Source organism: Panthera pardus, unplaced genomic scaffold (genome assembly GCF_024362965.1).
Source record: "Panthera pardus isolate Hobbes unplaced genomic scaffold, ASM2436296v1 HiC_scaffold_8, whole genome shotgun sequence".
Lineage (NCBI taxonomy): Eukaryota > Metazoa > Chordata > Mammalia > Carnivora > Felidae > Panthera > Panthera pardus.
This window is the reverse complement of record NW_026527013.1, coordinates 88,784,415-88,804,037: the sequence shown is the minus strand read 5'-3', so window position 1 is coordinate 88,804,037 and position 19,623 is coordinate 88,784,415. Positions and strand designations below refer to the sequence as shown.

The 19,623-nt window shown below is 36.5% G+C and overlaps 1 protein-coding gene across 3 annotated transcripts in view; it reads left to right on the top strand.

The window, feature by feature from the left end:
- SEMA3D (semaphorin 3D) overlaps window positions 1–19,623 on the top strand; it is a 198,111-nt gene that overhangs the window by 167,087 nt on the left and 11,401 nt on the right. For all 3 annotated transcript variants that reach the window (XM_019443165.2, XM_019443166.2, XM_019443164.2), the window contains exons 12-17: window positions 1,454–1,676; window positions 4,232–4,320; window positions 6,150–6,191; window positions 9,406–9,563; window positions 11,791–11,855; window positions 18,784–18,923. In XM_019443165.2, coding sequence (XP_019298710.1) covers window positions 1,454–1,676; window positions 4,232–4,320; window positions 6,150–6,191; window positions 9,406–9,563; window positions 11,791–11,855; window positions 18,784–18,923 — 717 coding nt within the window. The remainder of the gene's footprint in view (window positions 1–1,453; window positions 1,677–4,231; window positions 4,321–6,149; window positions 6,192–9,405; window positions 9,564–11,790; window positions 11,856–18,783; window positions 18,924–19,623) is intronic.

Below are 19,623 nucleotides of genomic sequence, written 5' to 3'. Positions count from 1 at the left end.
TTTAGACAGAAGTGAAAAATTCCCTGAATGGTTTCTTCACAGATCCTTTAGGGAAAGAGCTGTTGAATTGTTCACAGTGTAATTTTCACACCAGTTATAAAAAAAAAAAAAAAAAACTAATTACGATGTAAAACTATTAAAGCTCTTTTACAAGTAATTTTTATGACGTGGTGATTTCTTCCATTTAATTTTAATAATCATGGGTTTAATTTAAAACTGCAATCTTAAATGAATTAAAAGAAATTGAAAATAATGGTTTCTCATATATTCCCATGTTTATAAATCACTTTCTTCATAATTATTTCAACTCAAATTTCATGTAGCTTCATAGGAAACAAATTCACTGCGGAAACTTTTGAAAACACAGAAAATTAGATATAATTTACAATTTTTTTTGAGAAACTTTGAGAAGGTTGAATACGCAAGGATAATCTGTTTCGCTAGGTTCCCTTTGGTGACCATTAGCCATTTCTCCTGCCAACAAGTAAAGACAGTTGCTTTTTGAGATCTGAAGTTAATTCAGGAGGATAACAGTTCAAAAGGCAACAGAAATATCTAGCATAGGGGTTTTATATTCAGCTTTCTGAGGCCAGAATTTTTGGAAGAAAGGACAATTGTCTTGGGATTGAAATTACAAATTTTCACTTGTGCCAGTACAGCTGAAAAGAGTATTTCAAAAGCAGAAGCCCAACTGGGCAGAGATAAAGGACTTAAAATATAGACAAATTTTTGAGGTATAGTTGACATATTAGTTTCAGGTATGCAAAGTGATGATTTGATGTTTGAATATCTTGAAAAATATACAGTAAGTCTAGTTAACATACATCACCATACATAGTTACAAAATCATTTTCCTTGTAATGAGAACTTTAAAGATGTATTCTCTTAGCAACTTTCAAATACACAGTACAGTGTTATTAACAATACTCATCATGCTACCCACTATTTCCCGTGACTTAATTTTTTTTATAACTGGAAATCTGTACCCTTTGACCCCCTTCACCCATTGTGACAACCCTCCCACTCCTTGTCTCTGGCAACCAACCACTGATCCGTTCTTTGTATCTGTGAGTTTGGTGTTTTTGTTTTTAAGATTCCACATATAAGTGAGGTCATATGGTATTTGCCTTTCTCTGTCTGACTTATTTTAGCATAATGTGCTCATGGTGCATCCCTGTTGTCTCAAATGACAAAATTCCATTCTTTTTTTTTTTTTTTTTTGGATGAATAATATTCCCCTGTAATCATTAAAATAACTTTGAGAGAGAAAACTGGATTTAAATATATTCAAGGTAAACTATGTTTATTGACAAGCATATGTGATTCCATATTGATCCTGTTCACCATTCCTTTCATATTGTCAATAATAAGCCTTAAAAACTTTATTATAAGTAAATATAAGTTCCTCGGCTGTATGAACAATGTCTTTACTTCTCTTCTCATTTCTTTTCAGTGTCCAAGCAAAACCTATGATCCACTGATTAAATCCACCCGAGATTTTCCGGATGATGTCATCAGTTTCATAAAGCGGCACCCTGTGATGTTTAAATCGGTGTACCCAGTTGCGGGAGGACCAACATTCAAGCGAATCAATGTGGATTACAGATTGACCCAGATCGTGGTGGATCACGTTGTTGCGGAAGATGGACAATACGATGTAATGTTCCTTGGAACAGGTATGCTAGACCCAGATGATGCTTTCTTTCAAAGGAATTTTTCACTATTAGACAAAGGAAGCAAAGACTTGAAAAAGATTATTGGTTGAAATCAAAATGAGTAATTATTAGCTGATATCTAGTCAGTATTTCTTAACATTGCATAACACATGCTTTTAATTGACAGTTATAAATATCTCCCAGCCTCCTTTAGTGGTATTTGAGATTTCAAAATATATTTGTATGTTATGACTATAACATGCCTGCTTAGATTAGGTGCTCAATACATATTTGTTGAATGACTATGGACTAAAATTAAACAAGTACAGCTAAGCAATGTTTATTTTCAGACTTCACATTTTTTTCTCTCTAAGGAGATATTTGATTCCCTGCCCCCCGCCCCCAGCCCCGCAAAAGATCCCTTCACTCAATTTTGAGAATCATTGACTGAGTTGACTTAAAATGGCTTTTCAAAAAATTAAGCAATACTTTGTAAAGATCTTTAAGTAGAAACTTCCTGGAGATTATTTTTCCTGTCTTTGAATTTTGTGGATTAAGTATCACTTTCATTATTAGAGACTATTTTATTTATTTTTTTGTCAACTCAGTCATTAAAAAATGATTAAAAACTATTTTCCAGAAAAAAAAATATTGCTTATTTAGTATGTCTTAAAAAAAGAAAGAAAAAGGAAATAGAAAATATTATCTTATGATACATGCATTCTAATGGCTGTAAAGGTAACATGCATCATGGAGATAAAAGCACTTCATCCTAGATAATGTTATGTGATTTAATGAATCAGGCATTGAGTAAAGAAATAGAAATTAATGTGTTTTCAAGAAATGGACATTTTTTTTATTGAAATAGGTTTTCAGAACTACAGAACAGTTTTATTTTTAAAAAACATACTGTTTTTGCAAAAAGAAAAAAAAAAAAAGAAAAAGAAGAAGAAGGCTCAGAGCCTGGAGACTTCTTCAGATTCTGTGTCTCCTTCTCTTTCTGCCCCTCCCCTGCTCACGTTCTGTCTCTGTCTCTCAAAAACAAATAAACATTAAAAAAAATTTTTTAATAAATACATTGAAAAAAAGTAGAGTTTATTAGGGAACGTGCATGTGACAGACTTAGAGGGTTTTCAGAATACCTGTTGTCAAGCCTGATTATGCTGCAGATGGCAAAAACAAGACATAGGAAAGTAAGTAATGTTCTCAAGACTGTAGAGATTACTAGGGAAGCGGACCAAGTAAGTACAGTAAAACCTTGGATTGAGAGTAACTTGTTCTGCGAGTGTTCTGCAAGACAGCAAACATTTCTAGTAAACTTTAACTGGATAAACAACTGATTTCTCCCAATACGAGTTAGTACCTGATACCAAATGCCGCGTGATCACAACTGAGCCAATGGTTCTTAAAATTTGCTTAGATATATGAGTGCTTTGGATTACAAGCCTGTTTCTGGAATGACTTATGCTCACAAACCAAGGTTTTATTTTAATTAGTCTGTCACTAATTCTAAGGAGTTTGCTACTGAATTTGCGCTGTCCGCCCAAAGTGTTCCTAGGTCAACACTTCGCTGTCATAAATGCCATTCGGCCACTAGGTGGTACTACCTAACTTTTACTGAGAAAATTATAAGGTAACTAAGATAGATGGATCGATTTTCAATTATGACATTTGGAAAATGTATATTTTATATTTTTTCAAAGATCCTAGAGTCCTTTAAAAACCGAATTAAATATTTCAGACTATTTTGGGCAAATAGGATCATTACTATCCATATTAAAATTCTTCAACCACAGTGCCAGAAGCTTAAAAGCATCTATATTGTATAAATTAATTTCCAAATGAGATTTTTTTCTCCTTCTAAAATGTTATTTTGATTGTCTTTCTGTAATAAATAGCATGTCACCTTGTAAACTGCAATAGAAGATCCTGTATTTAAGGCATCTTTACTAAATGTCAATTTTTGGTTTATAGTCTTTTAAATTTTGGTTACTCTTTTAAATTAAACCAAAATAATTTTAAACAAAACTTCAGTTTCCAGCCTATTAATAAAGTTTCTGTAAATAAAATATGTTGGTGAGTGAGCTAAAATTCCCCCCATGTAGATGGCTTCAGTGGTTTCTCTTCCCTTTGTTAACATTATTTAACAATGTATATATCTTACCTTTCACCGTAACTTAGATGTGATAAGCACTGAATAAATATTTCTTACATTGAGAGAGAGAGAAAAAAATATTTTAATATATCTTAACGTTTTAAATTCAGTTACAAAAATATCATTCCACTTTAGTTATAATTTCAGCCATTATTTGAATGAGACATACATACTCCTTTTGCTCGAAAGATCTTTGAGTGCATGTCTTTTAATGTCTTCCTTATAAATATGTGTTTTATGAGTTAAAAACTATCATGTTTCGGAAGGAGGGAATCATATCCATTAAGCTTCACTTCTTGTGTGCCTTGTTTAATCTGACTTTTCCAAGGCTTTGAAAGAAAAAGGAGGGAACAGTTGTGAAGGTTGCTAGGCATATACTTAAAGGAGAAACAGCAGGATTATAGGTCATGTATTTTTTCAGACATTGGAACAGTCCTAAAAGTTGTCAGCATTTCAAAGGAGAAGTGGAATATGGAAGAAGTAGTACTGGAAGAGTTGCAGATATTCAAGGTAAGACAGTCCAGAGTTCTAGAAGAGATGGGGAAACTTAGTAGTCCTTGATATAGGACAGTGTGTTTTGATACATCGTCACTTTTCCTAGAGAAGTCTGCGCAATTAGCTCCTTTATTTTCCTTTTCCTTAAGCAACGGAAAAAAGTTTTTCAAGCAACTGAGAACAGGACTCCTCTTTCCCCGTAGAATACCACTAAAATCAGGGCTCCTGGGATTGCCGCTCATTACTTTATTCTCTAAGCATATGGTCAGACAAATCGCCACAGTGGATGAAAGCCTGGGGTCTGGGGTCTCTGACTACCCAGATGCTTTTCTACTTTAAACGGTTGACTTTTCAATTTTTCCTCCATTGAATTTGAGAAAACTGGAAGAGTGTGTAAATCACATGTCCCTGCTTTTCTGTAAGGAATCTTTTTTAAACAAGGTTGCATGATAGTAAAGCCTTGATGTATGCTACGTCCCCCTAGAGAGTTAGATCTAAAATAATAATTTTCTAGATTTGGGGAATGTCTTTGACTTTTAACAATACATTTGAGCTGTGGTATTCTCTGTAGATGCTCAGTGACATTTAGTTCAAAATTATTTTCTGAAAGTAACATTAGAAATAAAAGTGTATTTCTGACAGGAGCCTTGAAAAATATGTTGTGTCTTTTATAACATTTTTGTTGAGATAGTTCATTAAAATGGGCTGTTTCCCTGTGAACATCTATTGCCTTAAAAAAAAAAAAATCAAGTAGAGACCCCCACTGTGAGGAACTCAAGGTAATTAACATGCTGAGTTCCACAGGATCCTGTTTACATTGTGATGATAATAGTGGTCAAGGAGTTAACAAGAACAAGATCTGCTATCTGGCATCTACCAAAAACAAAGTCTTGGGTGGTTCCTGAGGGAAAAACTGATGTCAAATCTAAGTGTGAACCCAGAAGCCAAATGTGAAGCTCCCACAATATATAAGGTGCATTAAAATAAGTTTTACTTAATGGTGGTTAGTGGTCGAGAGGAATTATTTGGATTCCATTGTGAAGATTAAATAATGAACCTGTGTCCTTCATTTAAAAAAAAAAAGTTTTGGGATAGCACTTCTCATTTTAACATTTTTCTTTCATTTTTTTCATGTATTTTCTTAAATTTTTGGTATCTGCTACTGTTTATCGGTTTGTAAATACTGGCTGGTGAGAAACGAATGGACAGTAAATAGATGATAAGTAGATGAAAAATTCTTAAAGATTCCATCCTTTTTAGTTTGGTAGCTTCTGTGTTCATGTTTCTAATTTTATATTGCATGCATAAAGCCATAGTTTCAACAGGTAAAGCAAGTCCTAGTTCATATCACGGAATCTTGTGCATCAGTAGCTTGCCGTGTTCCATAAAGAATATGCTCATCCACAAAGAACACTATAGCTTTTCAGAACTCTGCTACTTGAACAAGTTTTTCAACTACTGATCTAAGTAAGAGCAGAACTAGGTAATAAATAATTATGGAGATGTTCTTGTCAACACTAGTTTGAATTATATGGAAGCAGTTAAGATAAGCAGATTTAGAAGGAGAAACCTTGTGGGTAACTGGGAGCGATTTCCAATGCACAGTGTTTCCTCATACATTTAGATAGTTTTTCTGTAATAAGATACTTTAAAGGAACTATTTTGATCCTTTCTATTAAGGTAAAATTAGAAGGAAAGAGCAAACGTTAAGATCCTTTCCCCCCCTATATAACAGACCCTTGAAGTTTTCTTCAGTGATCTTTGGTACATGACAAGAGAACATATTGGCTGCTATAAAAGACTCTTAATGATTATCTTTATTAACATTTGATTTTTATTTTCAGCACTCATCAATCATCTTGAACATGGAGTTGTCTCTGAAGCAGGTACTTTCTAATTTTTCTGTAAAAATTAGCCACAAAAGCAACAGGCTGCTTGAATTCATTTTAGGGAAACTCTATTGATATTGGAAGTTAAATTATAAATAATGTAAAAAGCTTTAAATTGTGTGTTTCTTTTATAACCAATTAGAGGCCATAGTTATAGGCTTGCCTTAGGAGAAGTAGAACCAAATATCATTACTTGAATGATAGATATTCCCCTTCCCTTGACTCTTGAAAACTGAGCTCACTTTCTTTGTTTCATGAGGATGTGTCTCTGTCAAGGCCACAAGAAGTTCATGTAGAATACTAACCATAATCACGAAAAATGGTTTTTAATCAGGGAGTCTAGAAATTACACTATGGACGATGGTGGCAAAGAGCCCAAGAGTCAACTGCCGGCCTTCCACTTAGTATCTGACTCTGGGAATCAATTTCCTTAACAGAGAAATTAGGGAAATAAAATACACCACCTAATAAATAGGATGCTGCACACAAAATTTGAGACAGAGAGTTGGCACATCGTAAGTGTGAAGTAAATGGTATCTGATGACAATGACAATAATAATATTTAATAGATCGTAAGTTCTCAATATGATACTCCAAATCCCAATTTATTCAAGAGGTTCAGGCTTGTATTAGCATTTGTATATGTACCCCCAGGATAAAAAAATTATGGGATAATATGCTTAATTTTTTTAATATAATTTATTGTCAAGTTGGCTAACATAAAGTGTATACAGTGTGCTCTTGGTTTTGGGGGTAGATTCCCGTGATTCATAGCTTACATACAACACCCACTGTTCATCCCAACAAGTGTCCTCCTCAATGCCCATCACCCATTTTCCCCTTTCCCCCCTAACATTGTCTTCATCTGTGTGGCTAGTAATGACACAGAAACTATTAGGGAAAAGATCTAAATAGATTTCTTATTTGATCTTTTCCATTAATTTTTTTCACTGAATGTTTAGTTCTTAAAGGCCTACTACTACCCTTGGAGGGTATAGAAATGAATGAATGGCATAGTCCTTCACTTAGAAGCTCACAGTGGAGCTGGGAGACATAGAAAGAACACACTACCAATGCAAAACAATAATGGAAGCCTGTACAGGGAAAACACAGGGGAGGAACTGGTCTAAGAGGAAGCCAGGTAGAGCAGAGGAAGGAAGTGAAAAGAACAGACATGTGGGGTGTGTGTGGCTCAGTCGATTAAGCATCTGACTCTTGGTTTCGGCTCAGGTCATGCTCTCACAGGTTCATGAGATCAAGCCCTGCATCAGGCTCTGCACTCACAGCGTGGAGCCTGCTTGGAATTCTCTCTCTCTCCTTTTCTCTTTGCCCCTCCCCCCCTCAAAATAAGTAAATATACATTAACAAAAAAGAAGAGACATGTAACCTGAACTATGAAGGATGTTGCAGTTAATTGGTTAAATTAAAAAGGGGATGGGAAGAGGAAGCCTATGCCAAGGAAAAAAGGAGAACATTTGGAAAGGTGTAAACAGTGAGAAATCATAGCTTATTCTAATAAGTTTGTGAACAATTAGAGCAAAGGACATATGTGTGTGCAAGGGGCAAGGAGGCTAGAAATGATTCTGGGACATAAAACAGAGCAAGATTAGGTACATCCTTATATGTCTTCCTAAGAAGTTTAACAGTTTTATCTGAGGACAACGAAAACCTTTAAAGATCTTCAGCAGGAATGTGTTGTGATAAGCTTTTCCTTTTAGGAAGGTCAGTCTGGTGTGGCAGAGCGGAAGATGGATCGAGTCCTGGGGTAGAGGTGGGGGTTGTCGGAACACGAGGCTGAAGCCAGTGGAAATATTAGAACACTTATAAGTAATCCAGGGAAGAAACAATAAAGACAGACAAAAGTGTTGGCAGTGGAGAGGGAGAGGAAGAGATAGAGAGTTCTGTGTAAGAGAATGGAAAAGATACGGTGGCTGACTAAGAGATAAAGGGGATTCAGAGACAACTCCCAGCTTTGTGTCCTGGGTGACAAAGCTAGGGTAGCAGGGCTAGATTTAGGGCAATCCAGTATGTCAACCTTGACGTTGTTTTCAAGATGCACCTGACGCTTTATACAATGCGAGGCTTTATACAATGCGCTTTATACAATACAAGGCAAAGAAATGAGGATAGAAAAGAGGGGGCACCTCACATTTAATGCAAAGAAAGGAATCCTCAAAGGAGACAGAAATCTTAGGCAGAAATAAAGACAGAGAACAAGAAAAAGTTGAAGGTCAAGGAAGGCATGATTCTTGGTGTTAAACACTTTGGAGAATTGAAGTAAAGCAAATACTGAACTGGGTGCATTGCATTTAGCAGCTAGGAGGTCTTAACTGACATTTTAATAGGCAGGGCAGGTAGAAGATAGATGTCTGTAGATTGAGTACGTGTATTTATTTATGTCAACATTTATTTCTCAGGTTTTTCCCCTTTGTGTAAAGTCTGATATGGCCCGCTGTCGTTGACCATGAGTTCACTGAAGGCACAGACTCTGGCTTAGTTATTCGTATCATCCCTCTCCCTACGTCTTCCACCACGTACGCTCAGCGAATGCTCATAAAGATCAGTGCATTGTTTTCAGAACATATTTCCAAAATGCACCTTTATTTGCTGAGTTGTTTAGTATCCTGCAGCCTTTCATTGGTGATATGGCATCTTTCGAGCCTCCTTAATACTTTCTTCACAGTGATACCAAGTATTTTCTCTCCAGCTTATAACCCATTTTCCTTCAGGGATCAAGAGGTATTTCATTAGCAAATGAAATGGTTCAAACCACAAGAAAGTTTCATAAATCTCTTTTCAGCCGTCTCTCACGCAAGAAGCCACAGCAGCGGAAGACCATTAGTGTTGCCCATCACATCTGTGCTTGATATAATCTACCAAAGAGCATTTTCAACCATTGAGAAAGAATTTGACATCTTAATTCCTCAGTCTAGCAGCTGGGTTTTGACCTTCTTAAATTACTGCCAAGGTTATCCTAGCTCTCTAGAATGCTGTCCATTTCGGTATCAACATCTTCAAACCGCCATGCTGCCAGGAGTAGAAGGGATCGACTCATCTTACTCTTTGTTATGTTTCTGTACAACTGCTTATTTTCTGTACAAGGGCACCCGAGGAGACAGATTTAGATCTGTGATGTGGTATTCAGGAAAGGGAAGTTCTTAAGACTGGTCTGAAAGATGCTTCTAATTCATTTGTTTTGCCTGATTTGTAGCAACAATTGTACGTCGGTTCCCGGGATGGATTGGTTCAGCTCTCCTTGAACAGATGCGACACTTATGGGAAAGCTTGTGCGGACTGTTGCCTGGCCAGAGACCCTTACTGTGCCTGGGATGGAAATGCATGCTCTCGATATGCGCCCACTTCAAAACGGTAAGAGGCACATGGAGCGAAGGTGAAGCCTTCTTTTCTACCCAGCGACTATCTCACCGGAATACCTTGTCTTCTAGTTTAAATTAAAGATGATTTAATTGTAGAAAACATGGTCTCTGGTAAGAATATTAAAATTAAATTTTGCCTAAAACTAAACGTTGAAGGAGGATAAAATAGAGGGTTCTGAAGTGCCGAAATGTGGAACTTGAAAAAATTCTGAAAAATTGTTTACATGCTTTTCCTTCATCTCTGTTAAATACCATTAAAAGTTGGTTTTTCTCGACTACTTTGCCCTTCCTCCATTCCTCCCTTCTTCCCTTATTTTTACATGGTCTATGTTTACCCTTTCTGTTTTGCAAATAATGCATACATATACGTGTTTGTAAAAGCGTAGGTTATAAACAACCCACAGCACGTCTCAGTGACTTGGTACAATTTTATTTTTATTGTAATAAGTCTAACTTGGTCAACTTCTGTCACTCAGATGTACATAAACATGAAAATGCTGTCCTGCTGTTTACTGTTCGTTGCTTTATGTGCTCTTAAAAATGAAGCTATTTTGAGCCAACAAAACCCAGTTAGAAATATATCCTCTATACACACGGGCAAAAGCACCACAAAAGCATCCAAGGATGTCCATTTCAGCACTGTTTTCAGTAGCAAAATTATTGGAAACAACCTGAATTGTCATCAGGATGACTGATGCTAGCTAAATATGTTATGATCATAAATTGTTAAATGTGCATTATGGTAACACCCTTTTTCTGCAGTATTGTTCAAGGTATATTTTTCCTCTAGGTAAAAGGTCAGCAATTTGTATATGGTATTTTTTTTTAATCTTTAGGTCTGTATTAACTATGATGACAAGTGAGTGCATGTTAGTCCCACTAGTACGTACACACTTGTTTCTTCTTGAAATTTGACTCACGTGTCAAATTTCAAATTCGAGGATTCACAGATTGAATGCATAGTACAACAGCAGATACGGCTTATAATTAGGAGACAGTTTAGATTCCCTGAAATTTCTGGATTCGCTGTGGGTGGGGAGATACTGCTATTACCATTTCAAAGTAAAAAACACCAATATTGTGTTATAGTTTTTGGCTAAGAATATACTTCTCATAGTGAGCCCTTGGGGAATATTTTTCTTTTCTAGAAACTAAAAATCAAAGAGTGCTCATTAGCTCGTAATGGACCTTCAGTTTGATGAATTGACCCTGTTTCTTAAGAAGCCACGATTTAAAAACATTCTTGACCTTATGTACCTTACACAATCATAATTTTTCTTCTTATATTTCCCAAGACTCTATCTCTGATCTTGCACACATGCCTCTGCGATAGTTTCCCTTACCTTAACATAAATGTCCACGGGAGCTAAAAAAATGTACGTGCTAGATGAATCTCATACAGGCTCGTCACCTGGTCAGTACTGCCCTTAAGCAACACCCTAGATATTGCAGATTTTACTGTGACTTTTACGATTGCTGAAGTGGCAACATAAAATAGCCAACACAAATGAAAATAGACTGTAAGAGTTTAAGACTTCTTTAATTCAGGGTAGCAGCTTTCTCTTTTCTTATGCAATAGCTACTGTTTTCTCTTAAGGAAAATATGTGACAATAATGCACAACACCATTATTTATTATTATCCTTGTCTCTACTATCAGAAAAAACAATGTGAACAGCATATCAGCAGATAGGATTAGCCACTCATGCTCTACCAAACTGGTACTTCTATTTGAGAGGACAGTGTTTAACCTGTTGCTTAATCAAATCTATGTAATAGCGAATCTCCATAGGGTAACAAGTTCTAGATTTGCGGTTACTTTCCTACCCACGAACTAAAGCTCTTGCACATCTTGTTACTTTCCCAGGGACTGATTGAAAAAAGAGGATAAGGATGGTTTGCCCCCCACCCCCCCATTGGATGTATCTGAAACCTGGGCTATATTTATAGTCAACCTGTTCTTTTGAACAATTTGTCAAAAGTCAGAGGAGTTCAATAAAATTCATATCATCTTATTTCCAAAACAGGATGCATTCTGTTAGGACTCTGTTGCTAGTAGTATTTGGATTAACGTTAGATGAGAATAGTGCCCTGCGTTTGAGTTGAGCAGTAAGACAAGCATAGTTCTGCTCTTGCCACTGTTATTAGTGTTAAATGCCGACTTTATCTGTTCCAGATATCATGCTCAATGTTCTAAACAGTTTAATCCTTTTTCCATAGGCGAGCCAGACGCCAAGATGTAAAGTATGGAGACCCGATCACCCAGTGCTGGGACATAGAAGACAGTAAGTATAAGTTTAATATGCTTTTCTCCCATTTAAAATGTTAAGCCTAGTTTTAAAATATCTATTATATGGGAAGCTCTCATTTTATATAATGCTTATGTTCTGGAAAAGCAACAGGAGATTTTATCAATCAACCCCCTGTCTACATGCCTAAGTGAATAATCCTTTGTTATATCATTATTTGTATCATATGTCTTTTAAAATTCCTATCCCTTTTTTTTTGTATTTTTTACTGCCTTACCCATCCTCATAAAGTTTGAAAACTACTAATAAAGATAAAATAGGATATAGTCCAAAACATATGGACATTCAGAGTAAACTCAGAGACCCTTCCAGAAAGGTCTGATGAGAGTGTAGCACTTGTTAGAAAGTTTTAGATAGAGTATGCATTATGTGAATTTGTGTATTAATTCATGTTTTCATTCAATCAGTAAATGTTTATTAAGTGACTTCCAGGTGCATATAATTGTCCTGGGTACATGTTGAGACAAAGAAACTCCTTCGAGAGCTTATAATTCTTTGGGGAGATGTCATAAGGCACAATTAGTGATATGGGAGTTTAGCAAAGAGAGACATCACCAGAAGCTGTCTTGTTCAGAGAAAATTTCATGGAAGATCTTGAGAGCCTGAGTATGACTGGGACAAAGTGGAGAATAAAAAGGAGTGAGTCTGATAACAGAGGGAAAGAAAATCTATAAGAGTATATTGCAAAATACCTATACGAAAAATTCCCCTCAAAATCCATGAGTATATTCCAAAAAAAAATGTATAAGAATATATTCCATAGCTTTGGTTACTTTCCACTCTCAAGCTCTACCTTCAGAGGATATATGCTCACACACATGCTCAGGCACACGCATACACGCACTCAACTGGAGAAAGGAAACTGCCTTCCCTTCATCACATTGTTAGTAACCACCCCCACGTTCAATAAACAACCCAAATTTCATAGTCTATAACCAGTGACCCAGCAGCTTTGTAATTTAAACACAAAACAATTATTTATAATTTATAATTTCATTCTTCTGAAAAATAAGCTCTGGTCCAGAAGAGTATGTTTGACCTTGTTCTACTGCATGGGTGACTGCCTGTTGTGTCCAGTGTTTTATTTAGCAGGCGTTACCATGTGCAACCTACATGGTGTTTTATACGCACCCGCGAGATGTTTCCAGAACAGTTACAAGTATTGAGGATATACCCGTGAATGAAAAAGAAAACAGTCTGTGCATCCATGGAACTTCTGTTCAAGTTGTGTCAGGGGAGGGAACAGACGGTAAACTTAAAAAGAAGTAAAATAGATGCAATGTCAGATAGCGATAAGTGTTGTAAAGACAGTGATTCAAAACACAGTTCCTGCTGATGGGGGAGATAGTGACTCACCATATCCTGTTCCTGCTGTGACCAACCACACACAGTCTCTGCCAATCATCACCATCACTGCCCCAATCCATTTTTTTGTCAAGGTCTCCAGCAGTTCCTTCCTTGCCAAGTCCAATGGCCAATTTTCAGTTGTCATTTCTACTTAATGTCTAACTCCCTCCTTCTTGAAACACATTCTTCATTTGACTTCCGTGCAGTGATGTGCTAGGGCCAGTTCTTAATGGTCCCATGAGAGCTGATGGCTTATTATTTAGGAATTGCATAAGCTGGTTTTAAACTCTTAGTAGCTTGGTTCAGCCAGAGTGGGAGTTTTTACACAAAAAAGAACAAGCACTACAAATCAGGGTTTTTTGATTTGTTTTGTTTTGGTTTGGTTTGGTTTTTCCAAAGACATGGTGTCTCAGCATTCTTGGGCTTCATGCCCCTCCCCCCACATCCTTATGATTTTCCTCTCACTTTACAGGTTGCTCCTTCTGAGTGTTCTTAACTCTCCTTTGCATCCCACCATCTAAACGTAAAATCTTTGCCTGTTCACTGCCTAACACCATCAATTTCAATACTCTCAGAGGCAATTTGCTCCCAGATTCTTAGTCTGGTTCTAAACTCTGTCTTGTGTGCCAGACGACTTGTATGCCTACCCAAGAGCTCATCTTAGATGCCTAATAAGCGTCCCAAATGATCTATGAGAAAGAATTAGTGCTGTCTTTTCCTAAACTTTGTTGTTCTGCAGTGAAGACTTGCCCATATTAATAAATAGCACCTCCATTCACCCAACTGCTTAGCAAAAAAAAAGCAGGCATCATCTTTTTCTTTTTCTCTTTCTTCCACAGCCTAGTACCAACCTCACAATAAGTCCTTTTGGCTCTGTGGCCACCACTGCTCCTACTCTTCATCACCTCCCGATGTGCCCGCTTACCCAAAGCCACCACACCTGTCCCGGAGCCGTTTATCTGGTCCTCCTGCTTCCGTTTTTTTCCCCTGGTCAGTCTCCATCCCACTTAGTAGCCAGAGTAACCTTTCAGAAACTACAGTCAGATAACAGCTTCTCTTACTCAAAATCTTTCACTAGCTTCTTAGAACAATTAGTGAAAAACCCATAGCGTTTACCATGGCCTCTAGAGTCTGCTTGATCTAGTTTCTGATACTTGCTTGGATCCTCTCGTTTCACTGTTGCATGGCTCACTCACTGGTTTCTCTTTTTCAAAAGCCCCAGTCTTGTTCCTGCCTCAGCTAGGTTTGTATTTATTTCCTCCGTACCTACCTAAAGAACTCTTATATTCAGGTGTCACACCATTTAATTTTTTTTTATTTTTTTAATGATTATTTATTTTTGAGAGAGAAATGGAGTGTGAGCAGAGGAGGGGCAGAGAGAGAGGGAGACACAGAATCTGAAGCAGGCTCCAGGCTCTGAACTGTCAGCACAGAGCCCAATGCGGGGCTCGAACCCACAAACCGTGAGATCATGACCTGAGCCGAAGTCAGACTTTTAACCGACTGAGCTGCCCAGGTGCCCCCACACCATTTAATTTTATGCTTAAAATATTGTCTCAGGGCACCTGGGTGGCTCAGTTGGTTAAGCGTCTGACTTCGGCTCAGGTCGTGATCTCGAGGTTTGTGGGTTCGAGCCCCACATCGGGCTCTGTGCTGACAACTAGGAGTCTGGAGCTTGATTCAGATTCTATGCCTCTCTCTGCCACTCTTGTGCTTGCTCTGTCTCTCTCTCTCTCTCTGTCTCTCTCTCTCTCTGTCTCTCTCTAAAAAATAAATAAGTGTAAAAAAATTAATTAAATGTTATTGTCTCAGAGACACCTTTTCTGACCATCCTGAGATACTTTCTCCGTGTTCTACCTCTGATTCCCTGATCTGCTTTTTTATTTGTAGCGCATAACACTGCCAAATACTATGTTCTTTAATTTATTCACTTGATGACCTTGTCCCTGTCACTGGGATGTAAATTGTATCCTAGGCACAAAAGAATGTTTGCGTAATGCATGGGTAAAGGAGAGGATATTTAGCTGGATAGCATCTGAGCTTTGCTAAAAGAGCCAAGGCAAATTTTACCGTAGATGAAGTCACAATAATTACAATCAGAAAGACCTCACAGAGGTTGGGCTAGGTTTGTGACAGCTCCTATGGAATTCTATGGAGTTTATGTTTACCCTGTAGACTATAAGAAGTTATCTTATGTTTCCGGGAACAGTCATTTAAATATATATATATATATATATATATATATATATATATATATGCACACACACACACACACACATATATATATGAGTATTTGACACCTATTTGGAAAGCCAGAAACAGAAAATCAACTCAGAAAATCAACTGTGGGCATTAAAGTAGAGATAATCAGGGTATTTAAAAACTATGTATTTGCAATCTTAAGGAATTTATTAAGTTATAATTGACAGGTAACATTATTAGTTTCAAGTACACAACATTAGTTTCAAGTACACAACAACGATTCAATACTTGCATACATTGTGAAACAATCACAATAGGTTTAAGTTGCATCCGTCACCATAGTTACAAAATATGCTGCAGTAAATGTGGGCAGGGCGGGGGGTGGTGGAATATATCTTTGCAAGTTAGAGTCTTGTTTTGTTTTGTTTTGTTTTGTATTGTTTTGTTTCAGGTAGATACCCAGAAGTGGACTCTCTAGATCCTATATTAGTTACATTTATAATTATTTGAGGAACCTCTGTACTGTTTTCCCTGGCGCTAATTTACATTCCCATCAACAGTGCACAAGTGTTTCCCTTTCTCCACATCCTTGCCAACACTTGTTATTTCTTATCTTTCAGACCGTAGCCATTCTGACAGATATGAGACGATAGCTCATTGTGGTTTTGATTTGCATTTCCCTGATGATCAGTGATGCTGAGCATCTTTTCATGTACCTGCTGGCCATCTGTTATGTTCTCTTTGAAAAAAAAAAAAAAAAAGTTCAGTTTCTCTGCTCATTTGCAATTGGATTATTTGGGGGCTTTTGCTATTGAGTTGTATGAGTTGTTTATACATTTTTGATATTAAGGCCTTATCAGATATATTATTTGCAAACATTTTCTCCCATTTGGTAGGAAGACATTTCATTTTGTTGACGATGGTCTTTGCTGTGCAGAAGCTTTTAGTTTGATGTCGTCCTTCTTATTTATTTTTGCTTGTGTTGTTTGTGTTCTGGCATCAAATTAAAAGAATCATCAATAAAATACATCAAGGAGCTTACTGCCTGAGTTTTCTTCTAGGGGTTTTATGGTTTCAAGTCTTACATTTAACACTTCCATCCATTCGGGGTTAATTTTTATGTATGGTATAAGGTAGTGGTCCTTTTTCTTTTTTCTTTTTCCTTTTTTTTTTTTTTTTTTTTTTGCATGTGACTGTCCAGTTTTCCTAACACCATTTGTTTAAAAGACTGTCCTTTTCCTGTTGTATATTCTGGGCTCTTTTATTGCAAAAATAATTGACTATCTATGTGTGGGTTTATTTCTGGGCTCTCTGTTCTGTTCCACTGATCTGTGTCTGTTTTTATGCCAGTACCATACTGTTTTAATTACTATAGTTTTGTTACTATGGTTTAAAACCAGGGAGCGTAAGGGATCCCATCAGAGCAGCACCCACAAAGCCTCCAGCTTTGTTCTTTTTTTCTTAAAGCTGGCTTTGGCTCTTCAGAGTCTTTTATGGTTCTGTACAAATTTTTAGAATTATTTCTTTCTCCATGAAAAATGTGATTGGTATTTTAATAGGGATTGCATTGAATCCAAAAGTTGCTTTTAGTAGTATGGACATTTTTGTCAATATTAATTCTTTTAATCCATGAGCATGAAGTATCTTTCCATTTACTTGTGCCTTATTCAATTTCTGTCATTAATGCCTTATAGTTTGCAATGTGTGGGTGTTTCATGTCCGTAGTTAAATTCTGTAAAGTTATTAAAGTTATTAAAGTTATTCCTAGGTACTCATTCTTTTTGATGCAGTTGTAAATAAGATTGCTAAAAGTAGGAAATTTAAAACTCAAAAATGAAACAAAGATTATTGCTAACAATAAATTCATTTCCTGTCAAACAGACATAGTGATGACTTCGTGTCAAAGAGTCACTGTTTTTCCTGACTTGAAAAAGTATTTCATACGATCAACTATTTCATTTTCACTAATGTATCTTTTACTAACTTGACCGATTCTTTGGCCGAATCAGTCTAATTGAGTTTCTCCCCCACTCTTGCCTCATCACCTAACAATCAGCCTGAAACCTCCCTGCTCTGTTCCTGAACTCCTTTTGCTCAGGAAAATGGCATCTGTTACTTTGAAATGATACATGCCTTTCTCTTCCATGATTGGCACTGGGGATCTTTCTGTGCATTAGGAATTTATTAACTGTGAAAATCACAGATATACTCTGTTGAATTGGCAGGGATGGTGGATATATTACAAGTTTCAAATGGAATCCACACATTTTGAAGGTTAGATGAGGTTAATTCATGATGGTGTCAGCACGCCTGACTTAATCATTGCTGGTAAAACACAAACAAGTTCAAAAGAAGTTTCTTCAAAGGCAAGCCCAACTATTGGATATATGTGCATTCATGCCATTTGCTGATAATTTTGTGTGCTTACATGTAGGATTCACAGAGGTCCCTTAAGCCTTACTCTTGGTTTATGCCTAAAATGCTAAGTAGGCCCATCTGCAGAATTGAGACATCTGAATATATGATGAAAAAGTGCATGTTTGGGCCAGGCTGAGCAGCTGTCATTTTTTATTTGATCAAATTTGAGCTATAGATCTTAGATCACACATGGGACACAGCCTTTGGCTACTCTGGATGGAATGTATTTCAGATGGTGCAGTTGATTTACGAGAATAGGGTGTCTGAGACAATGCTCCCTTAGCAGCCCATTAACTATCTTATAGCAAATGCATGTTGGGCTTAAGAATCCCTCTTTGAATAAAAGAGAACATTTTTTGGTAGATAATATGTGTAAGTCCAGATTCTGAGTATTAGAGCATCTAGCTCAATATCATCAGTACAGAATTTTATCAAGTACACTCCACTGTACTTACTTTTTTGACATTAAAATTTCTTAATGTTATGTGGTCAGCTCTGTGGATCAAATCGTGATAGAATTGCTCTTTAAAGATGAAGTAAATTGCTCCTCTGGAACTATCTACAAAATGGGTTATATTTTATACAAGTTAGAAGGGGTGAATCATTAAAAGACACTAAAGTTGTATTCAGTTCAGCTCGAATAAAAAGACTCAGTGGTTAGAGTTAGATCTTATGAGTTCTTACTTTAAAAAATTGGTTGCAAATAGTTAATATATTGATGAAAGGATAAAAATTGTAATGCAGGGATAGAGTTTTAAAAATCAATCTATTAGATAATATTTGACTCTTCGGTAACAATATTATAACATGAATTTCCTCTCTCTTTAATAATGTGTATGAATCTTTTCCTCATAGCATCTGTTCTAAATCAGTCTATTTTCCCATTGCTTTTAAAATCAGGTCAAGGTTAATCTCCTATTCCATGTTTGCTTTCCAGGCATTAGTCACGAAACTGCTGATGAAAAGGTGATTTTTGGCATTGAATTTAATTCAACCTTTCTGGAATGTATACCTAAATCCCAACAAGCATCTATTAAGTGGTATATCCAGCGGTCAGGAGATGAGCATCGAGAGGAGGTAAGTTATAGTCTTCAAAGAATGCTCATCTCGAGGGAAATAGTGTAAAAGTTAAATCAAGTTTTGGTGTGAGAAATGTTCAATGTTTAGTGCTGTATGGTGCTCTCCTTACTATTTGGGGTAAAGAGGAAAATACTAATTTATACTCACTAACATGGAAGATAACAATGCTTTTGATATGAATAGGACAACTTAGGAGCGAGCACCTGGGTGACTCAGTTGGTTAAGCATCCAACTCTTGATTTCGGCTCAGGTCATGATCTCATGGTTCATTAGTTCGAGCTCCTTAGTGTTGGGCTCTGGGCTGACAGTGCAGAGCCTGCTTGGGATTCTCTTTCAGCCCCTCCCCTGCTTGCATTAATAAACTTAAAAAAATAATAGGACAACTTAATACAGACACATTAATAAAATATATTTAAAATAGATTGAATTTTTATAAGAAATTTACATAATTTTTTTCAAATTTTGATTCTCATAGATTGTCTCTATTTTAGAGCAATTCCCTGGTCAAAAACAAGAACACATATTTTCCCCCTACGGTAGGATAAGGAGTAAATTTTGACTGTGTTTACACTTAGGTCATAATAGTGGTTTAACTATTGTGTTTAACTTAGATCATTTTGTGTTTAACTTAGATCACAAAGTGAAACAGGTTGAATATGGATACAGAAAGAAATACCTATCTTTTTCATATCAGGTG